At 36.8% G+C, this 25,769-nt stretch overlaps 1 protein-coding gene across 3 annotated transcripts in view; it reads right to left on the bottom strand.

The window, feature by feature from the left end:
* ADAM23 (ADAM metallopeptidase domain 23) overlaps positions 1 to 25,769 on the bottom strand; it is a 177,591-nt gene that overhangs the window by 8,981 nt on the left and 142,841 nt on the right. The window contains exons 19-25 of one of the 3 annotated variants that reach the window (XM_009444104.5): positions 24,703 to 24,753; positions 23,924 to 23,987; positions 22,564 to 22,669; positions 19,346 to 19,465; positions 17,187 to 17,355; positions 15,935 to 16,046; positions 6,228 to 6,318 (exon numbers count right to left, since the gene is read on the bottom strand). In XM_009444104.5, coding sequence (XP_009442379.1) covers positions 6,228 to 6,318; positions 15,935 to 16,046; positions 17,187 to 17,355; positions 19,346 to 19,465; positions 22,564 to 22,669; positions 23,924 to 23,987; positions 24,703 to 24,753 — 713 coding nt within the window. Of the gene's footprint in view, positions 1 to 2,099; positions 2,191 to 6,227; positions 6,319 to 15,934; positions 16,047 to 17,186; positions 17,356 to 19,345; positions 19,466 to 22,563; positions 22,670 to 23,923; positions 23,988 to 24,702; positions 24,754 to 25,769 lie in introns of all 3 variants that reach the window. The other 2 variants (XM_516049.8, XM_009444105.5) reach the window with 2 other exon arrangements.

Here is a 25,769-nt window from a genome sequence, read left to right as displayed (position 1 = left end):
TTATTCTTAGTCTTCATCGTTTTCTTTGCTTCGGGGCATGAAATACTTCACCCTATTGTGTGTCTTTCTACACAGTTCTCCCTGAAAGTGATTATCAGAGTTACAGGGCACAGGAAGGGGCTTTGACTCAGCTCAGCAGTACAGGTCCCTACACAGCAACAACCAGGCAGCAGTCAGCAAAGGCTGTTTCTCATCTCACTAAGTGCTGATCCCCCACCTTTTGTTTTCTGTTCTTGTGATAACGAGATCTCTCTCTCTCTCAGATATAAAGAATCTTTACAGGGCCTAATCCACTTATATACACAGTGATAAAGGCTTTTCCATTTTTCCCCAAAGAAACATGCAATTCAAGCTGTGAGCTAGGCCAGGCCACTGTTTTGAGGTCCTGCTACAGAATAGTGTGCTCTTCTCTCCAAACACTGCAATGATAAATTTGGCATTGCATATGGCTAGACGGCAAAGACGTGTAATAGACTGTTTTCCAGGCCTTTGAAACCGGGATTTCTTAACGCCAAATGAGGCATAAGCCTGGGCATGATCCAGATTTATTTTTCTTGAGGCATACTAATGAAAAGGTTCAAGGAAGCATTATAAAATAATAAGAGTATGGCAGTACTATAATGTTCAATGACTTTTTCGTAGCAGTGGAACACTAAGAAAAGTTTTGCTTGAATTAGGTCCGCCCAAACGAAAACATATTTCTTACTAGATGCCACATGCGTGACTCACTATGTGGGCAATATTTTATTAATACCAAAACAATAAATTTAAATATGAGTTGTCCATTTTATGAGTGTGTTTTTGAAAACACACTGATGCCAAGACTACTTTACTAAACAAGTTCAACTCTATAAATATACCGAGAGAAAAGACGTATAATTTTATAATACTATTTCAAGTTAAAGGCACTCAAAAACTGTAGACTTACTCAATAAATCTTAATATGATAACAAATTAGCAGAAAATGTTGAATGTATTTAAATCATCTTTGGTTTCTTTAATCAGCTTCTAAAAATAACACTTTAACTGGCTGAAACATATTGAATTCAAAATCCCAAATATAAAACATATAAAGTTTATAATTAAGGCAATTATTCAGATAGTTCAGGGCAAAAGCTTCCTCTTTTGAGTAACCAGATGCAGGCAAAGTGGGTTTTGAATTTGGGTAATGGTCTTATTTCCCACTTAAATTTGTTTCTGTGAATCTGGCTGAAACTTAATTTATCACAGGAGGCACAGGAGGGCTTACCTACAAATCATAATCATCAACCCACTATAGCATGAAAAGGTATAAAAAGCAATTATCCAATGATTCTGGAGTGTAGAAATATCCAGCCTGGATAAATCAGGTTTAAAAATTTTGATCACAATTGAAGTTTATTTGTGAATACCCAGTGTGTCTATTTAAACAATCTTAGTTCAGTAAGCAGTGTGCAATCCAAACTAAAAGGTCACTATGAAAACACACCAGGCCTACCTGTCAGGTCAATATTTAGTCCTTGATTAGAAAATACTAAGTGTCACAAAGCCACATTTTTCAAATTCTGATTTAAAACCAATTCAGTTGGTTGAGGATTATACAAATACTTTTAAAATCTGTTTTCATTAAACTATAAAGCTTTTCAAATCACAAAGCTACATATACTATGTTACATATGAAAAATAAAAGTAATGATTGCATAATTACTTAGGTTGTGAAAATTTCAAAATATCAGTGGACTACAAACAAGTTTTAAACAGATACAAGCAATTTACATCCACTTATTTCCAACTACATGGTTTCCTCGATTTCCTGTGTAGAAATGAATGTATCTCAGAGTGCCTGCTCTTACAAGCTGGACTGTCTTCTACCAAAGAACTTCGTTGTTCTCCTTAAAAATCAGTGTATATGAATTCCTTCTACATTTCCACTTGCCTGAAAATGACAGTTGAGGGTCCGTGTTTCTTCATTTCTAACCCATTTCTGAATAAAAAGACTTATTTTTTGCAGTTTGACTGACAGAACCTAAGCTCTTGTAGCAGGAACTCAAAACTTGGTTATGTAAGCAGAAAAGAGAAGTGCCAGAGCCACTGAGAAGAAGACATGCGGCGTTGCTTACTTAAATCCCCAGCCTGTGCCCCCAAGGACAATAGCTGCTACCAGGATGGCACCAGCGATGGAGCCTATTATGAGATTGGTGGCACTAGGACCTGTGACAAAGGATCATGGGAAGAGTCATATGAACCAACCACTTTCGTTACCACAAGGGAAAGGCAGTTAAGCAGTTTCAGGAAGTAAATATCCTGTGTAAAAGACGGCTAAACATTTAAATTGCCTTTATTTACTTAGCTTAATTGCATTTTAGATGCTACGGTGAGCGTTGCTTGGATTTATATGCCTTTAAATCTAAAGTTTCTGCACCATTGACAATTAAGTTCCATTAAATTCACCTTTCACAGAATTTGAAGCAAATAGGCCCCACTTGTTGTCTTTACACATCCTTCTTCTCTTCCCCTCTCCCAGTATCATGTATCAAATAAGTAAAAGCACAGAGAGAACACCATCGCATTCAGACAAGCTCCATCTGACTCACAAATGGGGGCATGGAGGAAAGGAAACACATTCTGCTACAATGCCCTTCCAAAAAGCACCTAAAAGTGGTCTGAATGCTAACTTTTTAATTCCCCACTTGGAAACAGTTAAAATTTAGCAGTCAGAAGGAAGTCAATACAGATCTGACTTTTGAAGCCTTGCTCTCAAAGATACACTTCTTCACTATCCTTACAGTGGTAAAGACCAAAATGGGGTTCCAAAGGCAAGATATAAGGAAGCATACATCTCATTTGCGTAATTTTGGGGAAATGGTAAAAAGATTCCTTAGATTCAACTGAGAATAGCTTTAAAGTTCCCATTGTTACTAACAGAACTTTCAGGCTTAGAGATATAAAAAAGCAGAGAGCCAAAGGACAGTAAGAAAGAAAAGACAAGGTGGCATTTCTATCAATTGCTAAGGATAAGAGCTAATCCATATCCTAGTTAACTCCTGTCCACTCGCTCACTCCTCTCCTTAAGCTTAGCATTTTAAAATCTAAGCAACGTTAAACCTAGTATAATAATTACTTTACATATCCCATCCTTCAGGATGCTAACATGCAGGTACAGTGTCCCCTAACAACAAAATACTTTCAGTCCTATCTATCCCTGCTCCAGGAATCACAAAGCCAATGTTGCTAGTTTCCCTAAAATCCTTGAGTTTTGTGTAAACATTCATTTCTGTGTAAAAAATTCTCTTTTCTGCTCACATCAGTGCCCTCAACTGTGTACATAAATGGATGCCACTTTTGGCAGCACACAAATTGCATGCATAATGTGTTTTTATTCGGAGACCATCCAGGGCTTGGTGGGCAGGTAGAGGACAGCTGCAATACAGTCTCGGGGTGCAGGTCTCTTTAGGCTCCTGGGCTTGTGACATGCTCTTAAGACTAACCACTGACCGTCTAGAGAACGAATCTCAGTTGCCTTTAGAGATACACCAATAATAATAATAATAATAATAATAATGAGAGCCATAAAAATAGTTTAAACAGCTACCGTATTGTGCACTTACTATGTGCTGGACACAGTACTGAACACTTGACATATAGTATCTCTTTTGATCTTTACAAAAATCGTATGAGGTGGGAACTATGACTATCCTTGTTTAATGGATGAGGAAACAGGCTTCTAGAAGTTTGTGAGTGATAGAGGCAAGATGTGAACACAGATTTGTCTGACCCTAAAACATATCCTATAAGTCAAGGGTCAGGAAACTGGAGCCCACAGACCAAATCTAGCCCCACTGTCTGCTTTTGCAAAAAAGTTTTATCGGAACACAGCCACGCACATTCATTTACATATTGTTTATGGCTGCTTTCATGCTAAGACAGCATTGTTGAGAAGTTGTTACAGACAACCCTGTAGGCTGAAAGCTAAAACTATTTACCATCTGGCCTTTTACAGAAGTTTGCTAACTTCTGTTTTAGAGAAACTTTATTCTACTTACATGTATTTCCTCCCCACAATTCAACAGAGAATCAAATTTCAAAACAAATATTAAAAAAATATATAACCATGTACATACTCTATGCTTTGGATATGATTTGCACTTCGTCCGCTTCAGAAAACATAGGCTAGGATTAGAATCAACACATAATTCATGAAAAATGATTCCTGACATATAAACTAAGGAGTAGAAATTAAAAAAAAAACTGCCCATGGAATTCTTAGTGACTGAATGAACATTACTCTATCAATTAAACTAAGAAATGTTGAGACAATCTATATTGTACTACATTATTTTTTAAAAAACTATATTTCTTGAGCAATTATGCTAAAACTTGGAATTTGATGGGGAAAAAAATCAGTAAGCTAAGAGAAAACTAGTGCTCATAAACCAGGAATAATAACAAATCTATCTTTAGAAAAAATATACATACACTTACACAGACTTACCTGTCACAATTAGAAATAGTCACAAACGAACAAAACTGGAAATGATTGATGAAAACAAATGCTGATAACAAGGACTATGTTTTACAAGAAAGGCCTCTTTGATTTTACCTATCTCTAAGACTTCAAGGAAGGATTATTAAAATTCATCCTTTCAATTAGTACATTTAAGGACACCAAAGTTACAGCCAATGTATAATGTTAAAAAATGCATTTGGGATGATTTTCAGAAAACTGCCATTTGTCAAGGAGGAATTTCACATAAATGCATGCATGGAGCTGGCCCCGAAAAAGGAATGTTTCTTCTGTATATAATCCAGTCAACAGATCCAAGGGGAAATTAAAACAGGACAAAGTTTTTGTCTCTAAATATTTTTATCCCTGTTATGGTCTTTGTTTTCTAATACACAAGGAGAAACAAAATCTCTTTTCTAGTATTTCTAGCTTCCCCTGTGCTAACCAGCTTCACAGTCCATAGAGATGAGATGTGAGTTGGAAGATCTAAGTCTGGTCAAAGTCCTTGAATCCAGGAGAAAGAAGGCTCATGTCATCTTCAACACAAGGTGTGAACTATGAACCTGCTTCCCTCTTAATGCTATTTTGGTCCCCGGGTCTCCCAATTCCAGTGTGTAAGAGGAGCACCCATTTGTTCTAACCAATGGGACTATAGAAAAACATATCTGATATTCACAATAAGCCCATGATTTGGGATGGGTGAGTCAAAGATATCTAGTGATTCCTGAAGATACTAGTAATTCATTCCTGGGCCACTTTGAAGTGTTACCACCACCACAGTAGACAGAAAAGACTGTGTAAAGGGTTATGTCTGCCATTCTTAAATATTCTTTTTCTAATTAGAGAGAGAAGAAAAAAAATCATGATAATATTTTAATCTACAGATTAGCAATCTCAGGAAGCAATGTGCCCTGGAGAACTGACAGCTATTCTGAGGATGTGGATCAAGTACAGAGCACCCTAAATCAAAGCATCAGGAGAACTGTATTTCTGTGACAGCTTAATGGGCAAGTGGCACACAATATATTTATTTACACCCTGGCTACTTTTAAGACGAATCCACCAGGTGATTTGCAGCTGTTCACTTACGGTTATACAGGTTTGGATTAAATATTTTTTCATTCTTAATGCTCCTTGCTTCCAAATATTTATGTAGACTTCAATTTTGAATTATTAACCTATTTTATAGGAAAAATAGGAAGGCAGTATGCTAAATATCTTCTTTCTAAAAAATTAAGCTGCAGCCTCCTGTATCATTCTAAATAAATGAAGAAAACATTAGTAGCTATCATTTTTATTACCTTTAAAAGGTCCTATAACTGTTGCTAATTGCTAGTTATATATGTAAATTTATTTGACTGGCACAGATTAACTTTATTACAAGAATCCTAAGAAAACACACATATAAAAGCATTTTTGCCAATAAATGGTTTTAAAAAAAGTCTGTATTTTAAAATTACTTCTACAAAGTGGAGGAGCAATGGAAGTGTTGGGACTATTGCCTTAATTATGAAGATATCAGAAGCACACCCAGTGTTATGTTATGCCCCACATTGTTCCAGACAGGAGAAGGTTCTACATGACACAAGAAAACCACAGGACACAAGCAACATCCAAATCACACCACAAGGTGCACTACCACAGGAAACACAGTCAACAGGACGAGACATGGAGTCAGGTACAGGCATCGCCTCACACATCAGGCACCACACAGAAACACTCTGAAACTGGCAAGGATGCTTACTCTATTCCCCACCCTGTGCCTCCAAAAATCACCCCCAGGGCCAGAATGGTGCCGGCCACGGCCCCTATTAGCCTGCTTGTGGCCATATTCACTGTGTGGAGGGAAAATGGAGATTTTTTAACAAAGGAAATTACATACTAATTTCACTAAAATACAAAATAATCTATTCAGGACATGCTTTCAAAGTTGGCTAAATATTGAATTTTTTTGCTGTAAGATTTGAAATTAAGATCTACATACACATTGAAGATATTTGAGGATAACTGTGAATTTACCTTCAAATTCTGCACACCCTACTTTTAAAAAACATAATTATCTTAAACATACTTATAAATACATAAATAATTCAATTTGTTATAGTTCCTACCAGATGTGAGGTAAAATTAAAAAGTAATTTAAATTGCATAACAGCAAATCTGTATTTTAATTACAAAAGTAATGAACCATTAGTAATTGTTTATAAAATTCTCAAACTGTAAAATATGCCTAAGAAGCTACATCTTTTCAAAATTCAGAATATATCATTCAGTTTTGCGAAGATCCTTAGAAATTCAAGACAGAATAACTTTAAAAGTAAATACATGTTTACCTGGGAAGTTATTGAAAAGCGTATTTCAGATAAGTCTGCAATATTTGGATTTCTGTCATAGTATTTAGACATTTTGTTTTTTGTTTATTAGTAGTCTCAAGTGGATAAACTTATAGAAAGTTAGGGTCTCTGGGAAACCGTATTAATTGCTTCAGACCACCAAGTGGTAGATGACTATCAGAGTGAGAATCTGAATAACTTTATGTCACTGCTTCTGTGTACAGCTTTCCAATCCTGGAAAATGGGGCTGGAATGAGTGGAGGTCCCCAAGGTTCCCTCTACAAAGGCAAAATGAAGTTTGGTGTTAAAGTAGGAAGACACATTGTTTGCAGTTGTGTGTCTGTGCCTGTGTGCACACAAGTGTGTGGACATACATACACTTTATTTCATATTTCTATAGGAATCAAAAGGACTGGCTTCAAATTACCTTTCCCATGAAAACAGAGATTAGCTTCAACAAGGCTGCCCTTCACATGTATTGTGTGCTCTGAGACAGTGAAACGAAACAAAGATCCACGACTCAAAGCCACCATTTTTTAAGGCTTACAATTGGGCTCACTGACATTTTTAGCTAAATATTTTCCCAGAGGAAGAGAAAGAATCTTGGATTTCTAACCCTGTTAATTAACTGTATACTGCTTTATCTTATCACAAGATAATAATGTGAGGGAGAAATTCTAGTTTTATCATTGACTAAGCACAACCTGGTTTCTTAAAAAACAAACAAACAAAAAGATGGGGACACAACAGAGAACAGAAAAGTCCCCCGAGAGTGTTGAAGGCTAAGGGAAGAAGACCAACACAGAAGGTGGCAGCAATGTTTCCCCACTATGACAATACATTAGAACTCAAAACCACCTGAACTACTCCGATTTTCAAGTTATGGAGGCAAACACTGGGACTGAAAGGTATTCAAAATATGAAGCCTCATTTTTAAAAAGACCTTAGAAAACCCTTGCTTTCAGAATACTAAATTAACTGATATACATTATTTGATAACTTTTTTTTCTTTTTTCTTTTTTTTGAGATGGAGTCTCGCTCTGTCGCCCAGGCTGGAGTGCAGTGGCATGATCTCAGCTCACTGCAACCTCTGCCTCCCGGGTTCAAGCAATTCTTCTGCCTCAGCCTCCCAAGTAGCTGGGACTACAGGTGCGCACCACCACGCCCGGCTAATTTTTGTATTTTTAGTTAGAGACAGGGTTTCACCATATTGGCCAGGCTGGTCTCGAACTCCTGACCTCGTGGTCTGCCTGCCTCGGCCTCCCAAAGTGCTGGGATTACAGGCATGAGGCCGCCGTGCCTGGTCATAACTTTTTTTTTTTTTTGGCTTAAGTTTCAGGCATTGGTTCTCAGAGCTGCAATACATGACAGTCCTATGACTTCTGCAATTTTTATATAAGCCACCTATGCTAAATAATAGAAAAAACCCTCTCCCATAAATTGTGATACTAAACGAGTGTTAATTTTTTAGAAATTAACAATTTCTAAAAGACAATTAAATTGTCTTTGCTATGGATGTAATTTCTCACTGCAGAAACAAGACAAAATCATGTAGGTTTTAGAAATGCAACCAGAGGACGAGACATTTCTACAGAGGCTTCAAGTGGGTATTCAAGATGAATAGATATATTCTGTAATCTCCAATGAGAAAGAATAATTTCCTCCACATTATTAGCTGGTAAGTACTCTTAACGCTAAAGCAAGTTAAAAGCGGGAAAAAAAGCTTTTTCAAAAGCATCCCTACCCTCCCTGTTCTCTCTCCCTCCCATTACTTTGAGTGACACAGTATCCTGCAAATACATGTAAAGTGCCATTTGATTCTTTGTCATTGTACTGAACATGGTTGTCTCTTAAAGATGTGAAGATTTTCTTTTTGTCGATTCTGCTTTGCTTTTGTTCTCTTCCTTTAGAGAGTGCTGAACTTTGTTTTGGCAAGTAGGAACTTGTGCATCACCTTGACATTAATTAACTGAGTAGCTCACGGGTGGGTGGATTTTTATAGGGGACATATTTGAAAACAAAGGTTGCAGCTGCTTTTCATAGCTACAAAGAATTTATCATCTCATTGAAAAAAATTCTACTTCTACACTAATTTATCTATTCTGTAATTTATTCATTAATTCATTCATTACCTACTAAATACCTTTTTTTTTGTTCAAGGAACTACGCTGGACACACGATGATATATCTTATTTTCCTTCTCATCCTACCAAACCTGGAGATGGAACTCTTAAAGCTTCTAGCTGACAACACAATCCTTTTATTAGGAACTTAACTTTGCTCCCTAACTCTTTGATACACTTACTTTTCAGTATAATGTGTTTGTGGAATCTGTTTATTACCTAGCAGAATGTTTTCATTTTTGTTTACTTGCTTATTTCCATTACTTGTTGGTTTATTATTATTTTCAGTCTTGGTCCCTGCTATCTAGGTTTACTTGTGCTAAAAGACAGAATTTTTGGTAAGTATAAAATATCAAAAACTATAAATTTTCTCCTTTTCTTAAGATTTTCTATTTTATATGTAGAATTCCTTTATAGACATGTCATGCTTCAGACATTTTGAAAATGTGCTGTTTTGAAATTGAGTGGGTTTTTTTCCTTATTTTTAGAGAGTTTCCCAAATAAGAAGATGCATTATTTCCCCCAAGTGATTCCAAAGGGGGTTAAAATCCTGTATCTTTTGATACTTCACAGGCAGGAGACATCAAAGTCATCATTTGTATTCCATGGACCAAAGTGCTTTCTTCAGGGATTTATTATTCCACTACAATTCAAGACAAGAAAAGTAAATACTAAATAAACTCTTTATATACTAGTGTATAATATTGGTATGTAGCTCCATATTTCAATACATTATACATACAATCAGATCTCCTGTTTTCCATAAAAGAAAAAAACAAGTTCATTTTTAGATACATGGACAAATGTCTAAAAGGATGCAAAATAAATGATTTCATGTAAGAATATATTTCAGTTTATGCTGTCAATGAAAATAGGGTTTTCTGAACTGAAACAAAATAAATTCACAGTTATTAAAAAATTTTTAAACTTGATATATCCTTGGGTTATTGATAAGGCCATTGTTATTTGAGAAAAATATCCAGGTAGCACATAATTATACATGAGCATAATCATATATGATAAGGATAACTTCTCATATCTAATCATCTAAACTATAAAATCAAAGATTTGTGCACTGACGAAGACAGTCACCAAAAGGATATATTGCAAAAGGTAAATGTAAACACTAAATACTCCTCAAGGTTAATACCTCAGAAAATAAGACTTCAAAACTATTATTTTAAAAATACTAAATGATAATAATATAATACTTCCTTTCTTATCTAATTCCATAAAAAGCACCATTGACAATAATGGATCAGCTAATAAGCTTGATTACTACCTGGTTATTGTTTCGCTTTCTATTTACTATTGTGCTATGAGAACTAGCAGAATAACTTAATATTCAGCTTTTTTTTTTTATTTTTTTTTTGAGAAGGGTCTTACTCTCTTGCTCAGGCTGGAGTGCAGTGGTGTGATCTTGGCTCACTGCAACCTCTGCCTCATGGGATTAGGTGATCCTCCCACTTCAGCCTCCCAAGTAGCTGGGACTATGGGCACATGCCACCACAACTGGCTAATTTTTTTATTTTTTTATATAGACGGGGTTTTTCCGTGTTGCTCAGGCTGGTCTGGAACTCCTGGGCTCAGGCAATTTGCCCACCTCAGCTTCCTAAAGTGTTGGGATCACAGGAGTGAGCCACTGTGCCTAGCCTCACTATTCGACTTCAAAACAGGAGTATGGAATAACAGAAAAAAGCATTTGGCTCAAGATAAGGTGATTATGTTATATTATTGGCTCTGCCTCTCACTCTTTGTTAACCCTGAAAACTAACTTAGTTTCTTCATTTGTGAAACAAGGGGTCTAGACTGAATTCTTTCTAAGGCCCTTTTCATTTCTGATTTGATGAGTGTGGTTGTGATGAAAAGGTCTGACCAAAGCTTCCCAGGAATATCTGCCCATACATATCACTGAAAACATTACCTATGTCCCAGTTTCTCTTCCTTCTTACAATGGTGATGTAAACTATCAAATGAGAAAAGTTCCACTGTATTCTATAGTAAGCACCTTGAGAATGTGTCTACATACAGACAATAATTGGGGTGCTTGATGTGGGTCTCCCTGTAACAGGAGAGAATTCTAGGTCTTTTAAACAGAGTTAAAATACATTCTGTCCTTGTAGAACAAAGCAAAATAATTTTCTATAATGATTTCAGTGGAAACAAGTTGAGAAAAGGACTAGGCTTAAAAAATATAAAAAATTAAAAATAAACTTAAGAAAGGGTTTTTGCATGTGAAATGAACAATGTAGAAAAAATAAATAATGTGACAAAAATCTTTTTTAAAAAATCCTTGCTCACATGGTTTGTGCTTTGAGATCTTATTTCTTGTCTTTCAATAGTTTGGTTTGAGAAGTTGGCGTGAATAATCTAGCATGCCTTAAATTATGGGTCCATAGTGGACAACTGTAGTAAGTACAGGGTGACTACAGTGGCAATGCTTTCAGGTATGCTTTCAGTCCTCACACAGGAGAGGTTGAATTTCCTATTCTTCCAGGAACTTATAGTTAAAATAAAAGAAATACACAAAATACATCAGTTCATTTCTGACATTCTCAAATCAGTGAAGACGGAGTCATAGAATTCGCCTTCATTTTTACTAATTTGGTCTTAATCCAAAGGGCAGTTGGGTACAATTTATCTTTTATGCCCATGTTCATGATTTTTAAGAAGGCCATATTTTCATTATGTTTCTTGAATTTTTTTCTCTATATAATGGAAGCACATTGAAATTAAATAAAACTAAGTATTTTTAATACTCTTACTGCACCTATACAGAAAACCTTCATCTATGCATATGATTGGCCACTGTGGGTGGTGCCCATTATAAATGGCAAGCATTTGGGGAGGGCCCAAACACTGTGCTCAATCAGGCAGGTGCCAACCAAACCAGTTGGATCGTGAGAAAAATGATACAACATGCAGTTTTTGGTTTTTTTTCCTGAGACAGTGTCTCACTCTGTTGCCCAGGTTGGAGTGCAGTGTCGCGATCTCAGCTCACTGCAAGCTCTGCCTCCCGGGTTCACGCCATTCTCCTGCCTCAGCCTCCCGAGTAGCTGGGACTACAGGTGCCTGCCACCACGCCCAACTAATTTTTTTGTATTTTTAGTAGAGACGAGGCTTCACTGTGTTAGCCAGGATGGTCTCGATCTCCTGACCTTGTGATCCGCCCGCCTTGGCCTCCCAAAGTGCTGGGATTACAGGCGTGAGCCACCGTGCCCGGCCACAACATGCATTTTTTGAGAAAAATCTTAGTGTCTCACACACTGCTGAGCCTACAGTCAGTAAAACACTGATTGTTTTAATAACTTGAGTCCATTACCTATTACTCTTCGGCAAGGCAACAAAACAAATGAATATGGATAAACTGAAAAGTGGCACTAGCATGCACCATCTCATTTCCTTTGCATATTTCAAAAGAGAAGAGTGTAATATTTATGGAGTGTCTGTGTGCCAAGCATACGCTATCTTTTAAATAGTAGACAGTCAATAAATATTTGCTAACTGAATAAAAAGAAAAGCACATAATTTCTCACTTGGAATCTTCTTTTAACCTGACAATCAAAAACAAAATAATAAAATCTACAACAAAGTTTTAAAATTTTTTAGTTTCTGTTTTACCAGTATATTAATAGATTTTTTAAATAGAGGTTAAAAAGATATAGATAGCTATTACAGATAAAAGCTATTATTTACTTGTACTAAAATTGCTTGAATTTTCTGGAAATGTAAATATTTATAAAAATAACTAGGTCATTTATTTCATTTAATGACATTTTCAATTTAATCAAAATTATTAGAGATTCATAAGGTTTTTAATAATTTTAGAACCAATAGATAACTTTGCAATGACTCCATTGTCTTCATTAAAAATGAAAAAAGAAAAATGCAACAGGAAAGAAGCATACCAGAATGCTTATCTCTTTTTTTTTTTTTTTTTTTGAGATGGAATCTCGCTCTGTTACCCAGGCTGGAATACAATGGCACGATCTCGGCTCACTGTAACCTCCACCTCCCGGGTTCAAGCGATTCTCCTACCTCAGCCTCCCCAGTATCTGGTACTACAGGCACGCACCACCATGCCCGGCTAATTTTTGTATTTTTAGTAGAGATGGGGTTTCACCATGTTGGCCAGGCTGGTCTCAAACTCCTGACCCCAGGTGATCCGCCTGCCTGGGCCTCCCAAAGTGCTGGGATAACAGGTGTAAGCCACCGTGCCTGGCCTCTTTTTTGGGGGATGAGTAGGGGGCTCAGTGTCTCACTCTATCACCCAGGCTAGAGTACAGTGGCACGATCTTGGCTCACTGCAACCTCTGTCTCCTGGGTTCAAGCAATTCTCGTGCCTCAGCCTCCCAAGTAGCTGGGATTATAGGCATGTGCCATCGTGTCTGGCTAATTTTTGTATTTTTAGTAGAGATGGGGTTTCACTATGTTGGCCAGGCTGGTCTCGAACTCCTGACCTCAGATGATCCACCTGCCCTAGGCCTCCCAAAGTCTTGGGATTACAGGCGCGAACCACTGAGCCAGGCCCAATAAGGCTTATCTTGAGCACCTCTGAGTTTTAATATTTTCCGTATTTTCAAATTTTTCTACAATAAGTATGTATTACTTGAAGGATCAAAAAAGTTATTTTTTTTTAAAGGTAGTGTGGGATACTACCACATTAAATGGAGAGAGTAAAGCAAAACAAAACAAAAGGCAGCTGTGAGTACTCTTTCTCTAGAATGTGACTTTCTTTACTTAATGCCTCCAAAGATTTTTAGGCATGGGTGGGTGAAGGAACAGGGAATAGATATTATAGAACCAGACAATTAATAACCCCCTACTCTACTTAAAGAAAAAAAGGCAGAGTCTAAGTAAATTTAGCTCTGCTCATCCGTTGAGGCATCTTTATACATCACTTGAGGAAATAGCATCTAGATCTTAAAAAAAAAAAAATCACAGACACACTGTGGAGAGAAAATTTGGAAAGAATGAACCTTGGCTTCTCTTGTTAGAGCTTAAATCTTCTCTAAATCTAACTTCAGAAGGTGGATCCAAGAATTTTTTGTTCTAGTTTTAAAGTAACAAAAGACTAAGTGTAAAAGTGGAATACGTTCCCTTTTAGAAACAGAAGAAGGAGAACAGAAATAGACTGTGAGGGTGTGATTATGATTCTTACAGAATTTTAATATCATGGGCATATTAAGCAAATGCATAAAATGTGTTTTAACACACCCACTATTACTGAACAATTCACATGCGCCTGAATCAGCCTAAATCTCTTCAGGAATTGAGGACTACAGAGCTTCATCTGCATCTGAAATCATCTTTTCCCATATAAACTATACTGAAGTTCAGAGAGTTTCAATAAACTTTCATCCAAAACTAAGCTGATCTAAACGGTACTAATCCTATATGCATTTTCCTACCTGTCAGAGAAAAGCACGGCAGTTACAAAAAAACTGTTAGCAGTACCATGATAAAGAAGCTGATGTACAATGTCATCCCTGTATATAAAAACTGGTTCTAGTATTTCCTTGGTTTCTTAGGTACAATGTAACAGATGCTGTAGTAGGCCTGTTTGTGACTGATGGGTTTTCTAGATCTTTGAAAATTGTATGAGGGGTTGAGAATTGGGAGAATAATGAAAAATGATTACCATACTCCTGATAACACAGACTACATTATAAGATGATGTAAGAGGCCGGGCGCGGTAGCTCACACCTGTAATCCCAGCCAAGGTGGGTGGATTATGAGGTCATGAGTTCAAGACCAGCCTGGCCAAGATGGTGAAACCCCATCTCCACTAAAAATACAAAAATTAGCCAGGCGCAGTGGCAGGTGCCTGTAATCCCAGCTACTCAGGAGGCTGAGGCAGGAGAATCTCTTGAACCCAGGCAGCAGAGGTTACGATGAGCCAAGATCACACCGCTGCACTCCAGCCTGGTCGACAGAGTCAGACTCTGTCTCAAAAAAAAAAAAAAAAAAAAAAAAGATGATGTAAGAGGGGCGGGCGCAGTGGTTCACACCTATAATCCCAGAACTTTGAGAGGCCAAGGCGGGAGGATCACTTGAGGCCAGGAGTTCAAGACCAGCCTGGACAACATAGTGACATCTTGTCTCTACAAAAAATAAAAAATTAGCCAGGCATGGTGGCAGGATTCTTGGGCCTTGCAGTTTGAGGCTTCAGTGAGCCATGATTGTGCCACTACACTCTTACCTGGGTGACAGAGCAAGATCCTGTCTCAAAAAAAAAAAAAAAAAAAAAAAAAAAAAGATGATATAATGGATGGGAAGAGAACAAGAGTCTGAGATCAGGCACTTAGGACTTAGGTCCTGATCCCGGCCTTGTCTCTCACTACCTGGGTGACTACAGTAAGTGACCTGACCTCAGGGTCTGGGCCTTCTCATCTGCGAAAATAGAGAGTGGTCCTAGGTGGCCCCCGAGTCTCTTTCTAATCCCAAAATTCTAATTTCTCTCCTCTTAATGACTGATTAAAACAAGGGTCCAGATCTCTCACATTTTCTTTGAAGAATGAAAGTTCTATGAAGAATTCCAACTCCTTCCTAGTCAAAAGAATGTTCAAAAAGAGCTTGTAAGGTGACAACTTCCTTCTGGAGAGATTCCAACATTGAAAAGTAACCAGAGCCTCATGTCAGCCAAAAAGATTTGATCTATTAGAAAAATGGCATAGCTTAGACAAACTGCAAAATAATTTGTGACTACAGAAAGAGAATAAGGTTTAAAGAGAAAAAGAATACTGTATTAAAGAAAATGTGTATATTTACTTCTTCCCAATCTCAGTTCTAGACTAAGAAGTAATTCAAACACATTTTAAAAATATGATATATCAGAATCCTTAATTTGGCAGTAACATAAATTATATACTTTAAAGGCAAAAACAGATATTCTTATGTGTCTCCTCTTAAGTCAATCAGAATGTTATACTGGTGCATTGGAACAGTGTCAACGAATTCAGTATTCCATGAATTGAAACCAAAATCACACAAACCCTTGGGTCCTTCATCCTTGGGGGGGTGAAGGTTCCTAACTGGATCCCGGATACTGCAATCTGTCCCTGCCCAGGTGAAATCACAAATGCAGGTGGCTTCATTACTACACACCTGTGAAGAAAAAGGAACAGATATGGCATTTTCACTGTATTTTGTAGAATAATAGTGATAAATGTAAAAGAGACACAGGGGCAGGGAGGAAGCTTTAAAAGCTATTTGGAATTTCTTTTTCAAGTTTCCCATGGTCTTGATCACTAGACACAAGGTAATAATGCATAGATCAAACTGTGTAACATTTTTTCCCATTAATTAAAGAAAAAGAGTAAAAGGAAGAAATTCTTCAATTATTTATCTTATTATTTATTATTATTCTTAAATTGAATTATTCATGTTATTCTTAAACTGAATCATGATATTACTTAAGTATACAAATGTCTGATAAGATACTTTTTTCTACTTTGTTCAGAAGTAGCTTTTTCTAGGAACACACTTTAAAAACATATACACTTACTTCAATAAATTAATAGACAGTGGGCTCAAAAGCACTGCTGGAGATAAAAGGCCAGGAGACATAAATCACCAGTGCCTTGTATGACCTCACCGTTACCACGTCCAACACCAAACTCACTTGGTGGCACTTTCCCTGCCCAACAAGGATTCCCCCCCACCACACCCCCACACCCCTAGTCCTTGGTAACCCTCTTTTCTCAGTCAGCCAAGCTGAGGACCCCAGAGTGATCTCTGTCTCCTCCCTGTTTCTCCAGGGACCCACCAGCATGCTGGAATGGAACTGTAATCTAGAGGAAATAAATAACGATGAGCAAACTAGAGACAGGAGTGTTTAAACCCTTATCTCCCTGAGAAATACATTCAGAGATGATAAAATCAAACAAGGAAGCTTTTTAATCTGAAATATTCTAATACCATGATTGTGATTAACAAGGCTGAATTTGGCCTTTTTTGTTGTTGTTGTTGTTGAGATGGAGTCTCGCTCTGTCGCCAGGCTGGAGTGCAGTGGCTCGATCTCGGCTCACTGCAACCTCTGCCTCCTGGGTTCAAGCGATTCTTCTGCCAAAGCCTCCTGAGTAGCTGGGACTACAGGTGCCCACCACCACGCCCAGCTATTTTTTGCATTTTTAGTAGAGATGGTGTTTCACCATGTTGGCTAGGAGAATGGCTGAAATTAAAGTCCAGTCACTGTGACCATGCCAGACCATGAAGGTTCCAGCTGTCACATTGATACCTACTTACCCCATGGCCCGAACAGACTTTACCCTTGGAATCGAGTGGACAGCTGCTCATATTTAGGGCTTGAATTTGTAGGCACTTCCGATCTAAACACATCATAGACGGGCCACATGGCGTTCCATCTTCTACATAGCCCACATCCGTATCATCATCTAAAACTACATGAGCACCACTAAAACAAGAAAGATATCCATATAACTATTTGCACCACACTTAGAACATCAACATGAATGAGGCTTGCTCTTCACAAAACCGATGAGGCTGTCAGTGGATGTGGATTTCTCCTAGCATTTTCTTACTCCTCTTCTTCTTCCCCTTTCCCTACCTTTCCTTAATAAAAGAGCATGAAAAAGAAACACTCTTCATTATCATTATTACAGTACACATCAACAAGAAAAATGTCATTTGCACAAAGTATATTCTAAATCTTCACGTGTTTTCAAGACCCAACATTAAGACTAAAGGAGAGAAGTATCTATATGAGAACAAAAGAAGCAAATATATCATTAGCTCTCCAAGGCTTTCAGATGTAGCATGGTAGAAAAAAGCAGATGATGAACAAAAACAGCAAATGAAAAATATTTTGAAAAGTATTATTCTTACTTCAGAAGATCTGATTATCCATAATTGAAAAACATAAACAAATCAGTTATTTTCTATTGATATTTACAGACATGCCTAGCTTAATGATGGGGATAACATTCTAAGAATTGTGTCATTAGTCAATTTTGTCTTTGTGCAAATGTCATAGAATGAGCTTACACAAACTTGGATGGTATAGCCTACTATACACCTACACTGCTAGATGGTCTAGTCTATTGCTCCTGGGCTACACTTCTGTATAGCATATTACTGTACTGCATACTGTGGGCAATTATAACACAATGGTAAGTACTTGCCTATCTAAACGTATCTAAACATAGAAAAGGGGCAGTATGACTTTTCTATGTTTAGATACGTTTAGATAGGCAAGTACTTACCATTGTGTAAAAAATTTCAGTCAATGACAGACCACATATATGACAGTGGTTTCATAAGATTATTTCATGTGTTTTAGTGCTTACTTCTAAAATTTCAAAGTTAGGTATAATTTGAATTTGAATGATAATGCTATAGTCACTAATAGAATATCTTGCTGAATATTTAACAAATATGCTAGTTTAGTATATACAACAATATAATTTAACAAGGCTATTTTATCTAAAGGCATGAAAACACACATTCAAATAAAGCTTGTATACGTCAAAGTAACTAGCTTTAGAGACTACAAATTTATTCCAGGAGGGATCTTACTAAGACCCTGTTAGAATTGTCTTCAGAGCCATTTAAAAGCAAGAAAAAAAAAAAGTAACCATTTGACCAAGACAGCATTAGCCAATTTAGTACCCAATGAATTTACTAAAATTACTTTTGGATAATCCCAAATCTTATATTACCTCACTTAAGGTGAAGATATGGTACTCTAAGGATACTAAAAGTTTGCAGACGCTGAAGGCAATTCTGCAGGGGGAAGGCCAAAAGTGTTTTGAGCAACAACAATACCATTGAGTAAGAGAACAGTATCTTCGAATTATAACTACTTTGAAGGGAACAATACCTATTTGGAATATAATATGACTCCCTGGCTAAACAAAAATAAGCCTCATATCTACATGCCTTGTACTCACAGACAACTGGATATCAAATGTTTGCTTATAGGTATACATACTATTTTAATAAATATTTTCTATATGTGATTAGGTACTTGTTAAGCCATCTTCCAAACCAGACATACACTTCATAAACTATAGCTTAAATTGTTTTTCTTTTCAGTCACAAAATAAATACACACACAGTGTTCAAAATAGTGGCATACTCTAATGCTTAAAACTTTAATAATGGGTTAGAATGAACACCATAATTCTACTCTTAAAATTATGATGACAAAGAAGGCCATATTACTACTAACTAGTATAATTTTGAGCAAATGTAAGCTGCAAGTCAATATACAACTTTGTTTCTTTTTAAGTGATTGTCAATATGAAAGGTGATAATAAAATCTAAATTAACTTTCCTCTTGTAAAAACTAGAAAAATCTTTGATTTCTGATTTTTTTGAAATTTCATTTTGTGAAATTTGTAATTCTCATGGCTTATTAGGTCTTCTAATATTTAATATGTTACCTGCAGTCAATCACCCGGCCTTGATGGTAGAAGGAAGTTGGAATGATCTCACCCTGAAGTTGACCAATACGTGGAGCTCGAGTAAGATTGGTACAGAGTAAGAATCCACAGAACACATCACTGAACATGTGTAAAGAAAACAAACAGACCAGACAGGAGGAATCAAGCTCAAAAAATCAAAACGATTCGGTCCACATTGATTCAAATTTTTAAAATATTATCTTTCTTTCTAAACAAAAACATTTGATCATATATCATTGGTAGGTGATAACCTCCTCCTTCTTTGCTAAGAGGATCAGTTTTGTTTGGAACAGCAAAGTGCCCAGCCCTGAAAGGTGGATCATGACTGCTGTCTCATCTATTCTTGGTACTCCCATTCTCGACGCCCACTTTCCTATCCATTCCCCCTTCTCGTCTTCCTAGAGTTAAAAGTGGCCCCTGGGTTGTGAAGATGTGAGGAGAAGCTGGCTAGGGAGTGGCTGGGAGGATTTTGTTTTCTGGATAAAAGGTTAGAGACTGACAGGGAGAAGACCTTTTGCTCCTATCCCTACTTCCTACCTTTGAATGTGTAGCTTTTGTATCCACTTTACAATCATGAGTTCACAAAGCATAAGGACAAAAAGTCAACATGCTAAGGGTTACAGGATGGAGGGGCAGAAATTATCTGGGTCTTTGGTGACCTTGTTAAATTCATGCACCATGAGGACCTCTACCTCCAGTCTATCTGTTAAATAAACAATGACTCCCAAAAAATGGGCAAAGAATTGAAGTGGCACATCACAAAAAAAGGAAATCCATGTCCAACAAATGTACAAAAATGTGCTAAATTCCACTTGTAATCTGGGGAAATGCAAATTAAAACCATGCTAATATAGCAGGTCACACCCACCAGAACAGATAAAAGCAAAAAGTCTGATAATACCAAGTGTTGGTGAAATATGGTACAATAAAATTCTTATATACATAATACTGATGGTAGAATTTACTAGTTCAGCCATTTTAGAAAACAGTCTGACATTATTTGGTAACAATGATAAGATCCCCTATGACTTAGCAAATTTTCTACTTATGTACAGGCCTTACAGAAAGAGGTACAAATGTGCACTAGGTTACATATACAAGAATATTCATAGCAGCATGGTTCCTAACAGCCAAAAAATGAAAACAATCTAAATGTTCATCAACACAGAATGGAGAACTAAAGTATAGTATATTAATTCATTTGTGCATTTATAAAAGTGAAACAAATAAATAATAAAAATGAACAACAGACAGCTATACACACCACAGAAAACTCTTAAAATTCTGGACTTGAGAAGCAAAATACAAAATAATACATGAAGCATTAGGGATGAAAACAGGCAGTAAAACTCTAAAGAAAAGCAAGAAAGTGACTGCCACAAAAGTCAGGATGAAGGTATCTGCACTATTTCTGGGATGCTGCAATGTTTCATTTCTTGACCCATGTAGGAGTGACATGGGAGTTCACTTCATAATTATTTGGTAAAATGTATATTTACTTGTTATTTATTTTTATGTTTATACATTTCACAATTTAAAAAAAAAATAGAGATGAGGACTCACTATGTTGTCCAGACTGGTCTTGAACTCCTGGACTCAAGCGATCCACTCGCCTCAGCCTCCCTAAGTGCTGGGATTACAGGCATAAGCCATCGTGTCTGGTCATATATTTCATGATTTTTTCAAGTTTCAAACACATTAATTTCCCTTAACTTATTGGGGATTGGGTATTCTATTACCAGATACTCAAAAGCTATCCTTTACAATAATCTAATCCAATGCCTCTCAAACTTTTTGAGGTCATGAGACACAGAGAGATAATCAGATTCTCTAGGACATGGAGTGAATGAATAAAGCTAATCAAATTCAAGATGTCCAATCCCATGGATTTTGACTACTTCAGGCTCCCCTTGCTCCTATCCCCTGACACCTCAAGGACTGAGGATCAACACCTTGGAACATCTGTGCTTCACTTATGAGACATCAGATAAGAAGCTCTGTTCTCTATTATTTTGGTTTAATTTTTTAAAAATTATAGTCAAAGATTTGTTGCCTACTGTGGCCTCATCCATCATCAAAGACTAAATGGAAATGCAAAGTTTTGTAAAATATAGCAGAGATCATTAACTGAGAATAAAGCTTCCCTTAAATTCTTGCTCTGCTTCAAAATTAGGAGAATTTTCATTGCTTTAGAAGGAAAAGGAAAGAGGTTTGGGCTATTCCTTAATGATTCCATTGTTCCACAGTAATTCAATTAACCTTAATAACCTAATTAATGAGAATTCTAACTTTCCTCAACTAATCAAATAAATATCAGGCTGGATGTGGTGACTCACGCCCATAATCCCAGCACTTTGAGAGGCTGAGGAGGGCGGATCACTTGAGGCCAGGAGTTCAAGACCAGCCTGGCCAACATGGTGAAACCCTATCTCTACTAAAAATACAAAAAGTAGCCGGGCATGGTGGCAGATGCCTGTAATCCCAGCTACTCAGGAGGTTGAGGCACGAGAATCATTTGAACCCAGGAGGTGGAGGTCGCAGTGAGCTGAGATCATGCCACTGTACTCCAGCCTGGGTGATAAAGCGAGACTCAGTCTCGAAAAAAAAAAGAAAGGGAGAAAGAAATATCAATGTGCTCTGAAAGCATCTCATTTCCTGAGTAAAGATGGCTTTAATATGTACTAACTAGATGCTTTTTGGAAGGGAAAAAAAATCTCTGGTGTAGATATTAGATATCTGATTAAATCAAATGTTACTACACTTGTGAAATGATAAAAAACAGTAAGATTTCACATTGGTCGCAAAAATATATACGGTCTATATAGTTTGCATTTAAACTACATGTATACTACTACACTCATAGGCCATATATTCTAGTAAAAGTAGAAAATTAAAAGCTAGTATTAATTTGTAATGCTCTGGCAAAGTATCTCGTCAGAACAAAAATGAAGTAAAATGTGGCACCTGAGAAATTTTCTGAATTTTGTGGAAATGGCATGAATCTGTAGCATAGTAACAGTTTAATCTATAGCCATTTGCCTCTAGATATAATAATACCTATTGAAAATAAATACTTTAAATTTTGGAATGGTGAACACTTGGAAAAAAATCATTAGCATTTATTTTGTGCTCATTTTGCACTTGCATAAGAAGGGCTTCCAAGTCCAGTGATTATGCCCTTAGAGCTGACCACTCACTGTTTGCTGCACTGAATCCACCGGTCTCCATCCTTCCCGCAGTTTCCCTTCTCAGTGCCTTCTGTATTCAGCTTTTCATAGCAGAACTTGTCAGACCCTGCAGCCTCTTTTGGAGATAGGCAAGAGAAGAAAATTAATTTTCATTTTCTTTGTTATCCATAACCAGTAGTGTGCCAGTAAGTGTTTCACACCCGATTCTCCAGAACAAGGAAAAAGAACATCCTGATTTGTAGCATTTGCAAGTTTCCATGGTATAAATTCTCCATGGCTGATTTCACACTCAATGTAATATCCATGGGCTTGCAAAATTCCTGAAAATTTAACAATTGGCTCTTGCAAGCTAATACAAAAAAGCTCCAAAACAACACTGTTTTTAGCCTGAGAAACAAATTTCTCTCCAATCCTTGTTGGTGAGTTTGAGGATGGAAGGTGCGAATGATTATCAGCAGGAATTGGTGAAGTGACTGACACACAGGAAACTAACATTCTTAATCTTGTTTTATATCAATATTAGGAGATAATTATAAAGTCGTAGCCTATTGAGATTGTATGTTGGCACCTGAGTTTTGATAATTAAACCTTTCAAAATACAAATATGTCTATTATCTTTTCTCTGTCAAAACTAAAGCACTGAATGTAAATCAGTCAAATAAACGATATTTGCCAAACTCTAAAATCACTCATGCCAGAGCCCTGTTCTCATTCTGTGTGCTTTCTTTTCCTTTGGGGTGAACCCAGCCTTGGCTAGAAAGGCAGACGCATTTCTCATTCTTCCCCCCGTCTGGCCCTCATGAACTGATATTATTGGAGAGGCACTGTAAATGTCAGGAAGAGGATATGCACATGAACTTTTACGGAATGTACTAAGAATCACAGCCATGTACCTATCTGCATCTCAGGAAGTACATGCATCTCTTCACTTTGAAGTAAGACAGTAAATGACAAAACTTAAAAAATAAGTCTGGTATTTTCCTGCGGTAAAAACCAGAAAGCTAACTTGTGTGTGTGTTAATGGAAAAAAAGGGGGTCAAATGTTAAAACCAAGGTACAAAATAAATCACACAAGTGGCTGGATAATCACACTGTACTCAACCCAATCTTTGCAAATGAATGCAACACCCCTTCTCTGAGAGCCACAGCCACTAAATGGCACTGCTCAGTTCTGACAAGTACCCAACTTAAGCAGTTGTTTTCTATAGTTTTTGTGACTAAGATTCACAGTTCTCTTTATTCTCATCCTTTCTAGATTTTTTTAAAACATCACTCCAAGCTGTGCATCTCTCTCAGCAAGACTGGCAGAGAAGAACACTATTAAGAGAAAATGGTATGTGTAACCGCCAAGCAAGGAGATGCGACCTACTTGTTCCCCAGATGTACTGACACTGGTTGTCTCTGGTCTTGCACTCGCCATTGTAGCAGCGGCCCTGGGGACAGGAGCACACATGTGAGGCACACAGAGTCAGTTTGTCTTCCCCAACGTTTTTACTACAATGTCTCCTTCTGGTTCACTTGGATAAAGTTTTTTCATTTCATACCCTAATATTTTTATAGTGACCAGTAAGGATCACAAACATCTCAAGAATAACAGTTAAAAATTTAAAACTCTAAACAGAACTCATTGTACAGCTCTCTAAATGTAAACTAAACATCTACAATTTGAAATTTTACAGCAAACAAAAATTGGTACATTTCTGTGAGAGACACCAAAATGATTTTTAGCTTCTTTTGTGTATGGATGGTTAGGAAACATCAAATCTGCATTTGACATCATGATACTCACCTGTAGGTTATAATATGGCTTCAGGGGAAAAAAAACTCATGACAGATTGTCATATTTTCTTTCACACACCAGGCAGGCTGAAATTACTGAAAGATGGTCACAACTCAATAAATGAGACTCCCAGTTCTTCAGCCATTACATTCTTTTTTTTTTTCCTCTTAATCTGGACAATTTGTCACCAGAGGTAAATATATTTAATATTTGGCATAACATGAAGCAACTCTAAATTAGAATCCCACTATAATAATTTACTTGAGTAAAATTCCCTTCAAAGTTATATTAATATTTATCAAAAAAGGAAAAAAAACTTTCCAATGAATCCTTTTTAAATTACACTTAAAATTTATAGCCCAGCATACCTGATTTTGATTGCATGCATATCCGTCTTGCTTATGAAGATTTGGTGGGCACTGCAAAATATTATCTTTTTAGTTAATATTCAGCATGCTAGGTACCTTCAGATAATGTACATACTATATATAATGCAAGCATGGTGGATATATGTAACTAGAAACATTGAGAAAAACACATGCAACTCCTTAAATACGTTATTAATTCAAATTATTTATCCTATTATTGGTAAAATAAGTAAGTAAGGGCCACACAGTGCATGCATTTTATATGTTTCCTCTGTTTAGGTGAGATGGACCAGAATAACAAGTCACATTCACTTGCCTACAGAGTTAAAAGTAGAAGAGATTAAAATGGACAATGAAGGAAATGAATCAGCTTGGTACACAGAACGGACACATTCAAGAAACTAATTTACAAGAAGTTGCTCAGCTCTCTGAAAATGTCAAATCTGCATTTGACATCATGACATTTTACCTATAGGCTACTTTAGTGAAACAGAAGAAATACTCTGCCTTTCAACACAAAGTAAGTGCTATATCTCCATTATATTAATAGTTCTGACCTCTTCAAACTGCAGACATGTTACTAGAACAGTCTGTGATGTGATGGTTATTTCTTTTTATAGGTCTATTTATCAAATCATTTTTTAAAGAAATACTTCATTTCCCCCCAAAGTTACTCTCTGTACATTTTATTGACTACATTTAAGAGAATGGAAAAAGATCAAGTCAAAGGCCCTGCTACAGAGTTTAAAACAAATACAAAAAGAAAAAAATATGCAGGCATGGCAAATAAATAAGAAACAGCAGCGTGCACTGAGGTCCTCCCTCAGTCTTCACCTTCTCAGTAAATGATGTTCCATCCTTCCAATTGTTCAAGCCAAAGGCCATAGTCATCTTCTATTCCCCTCCTCTCTCACTCTTCCTCCATCTAGTCTGTCCATAAATCCTGCTAGTTCTATCTTCAAAATATAATTCCAATCTGACCCCTTTTCTCCACCTCCACTGCTCACACCCTGTCCAAGCCACCACCACCTCTCACCTGGATTACTGTAATAGCCTCCCACCTGAGT

This window comes from Pan troglodytes, chromosome 13, assembly GCF_028858775.2.
Source record: "Pan troglodytes isolate AG18354 chromosome 13, NHGRI_mPanTro3-v2.0_pri, whole genome shotgun sequence".
In the NCBI taxonomy this organism is placed as follows: Eukaryota; Metazoa; Chordata; class Mammalia; order Primates; family Hominidae; genus Pan; species Pan troglodytes.
The sequence above is the reverse complement of the archived record's forward strand: the minus strand, read 5'-3'. Positions and strand labels throughout refer to the sequence as shown.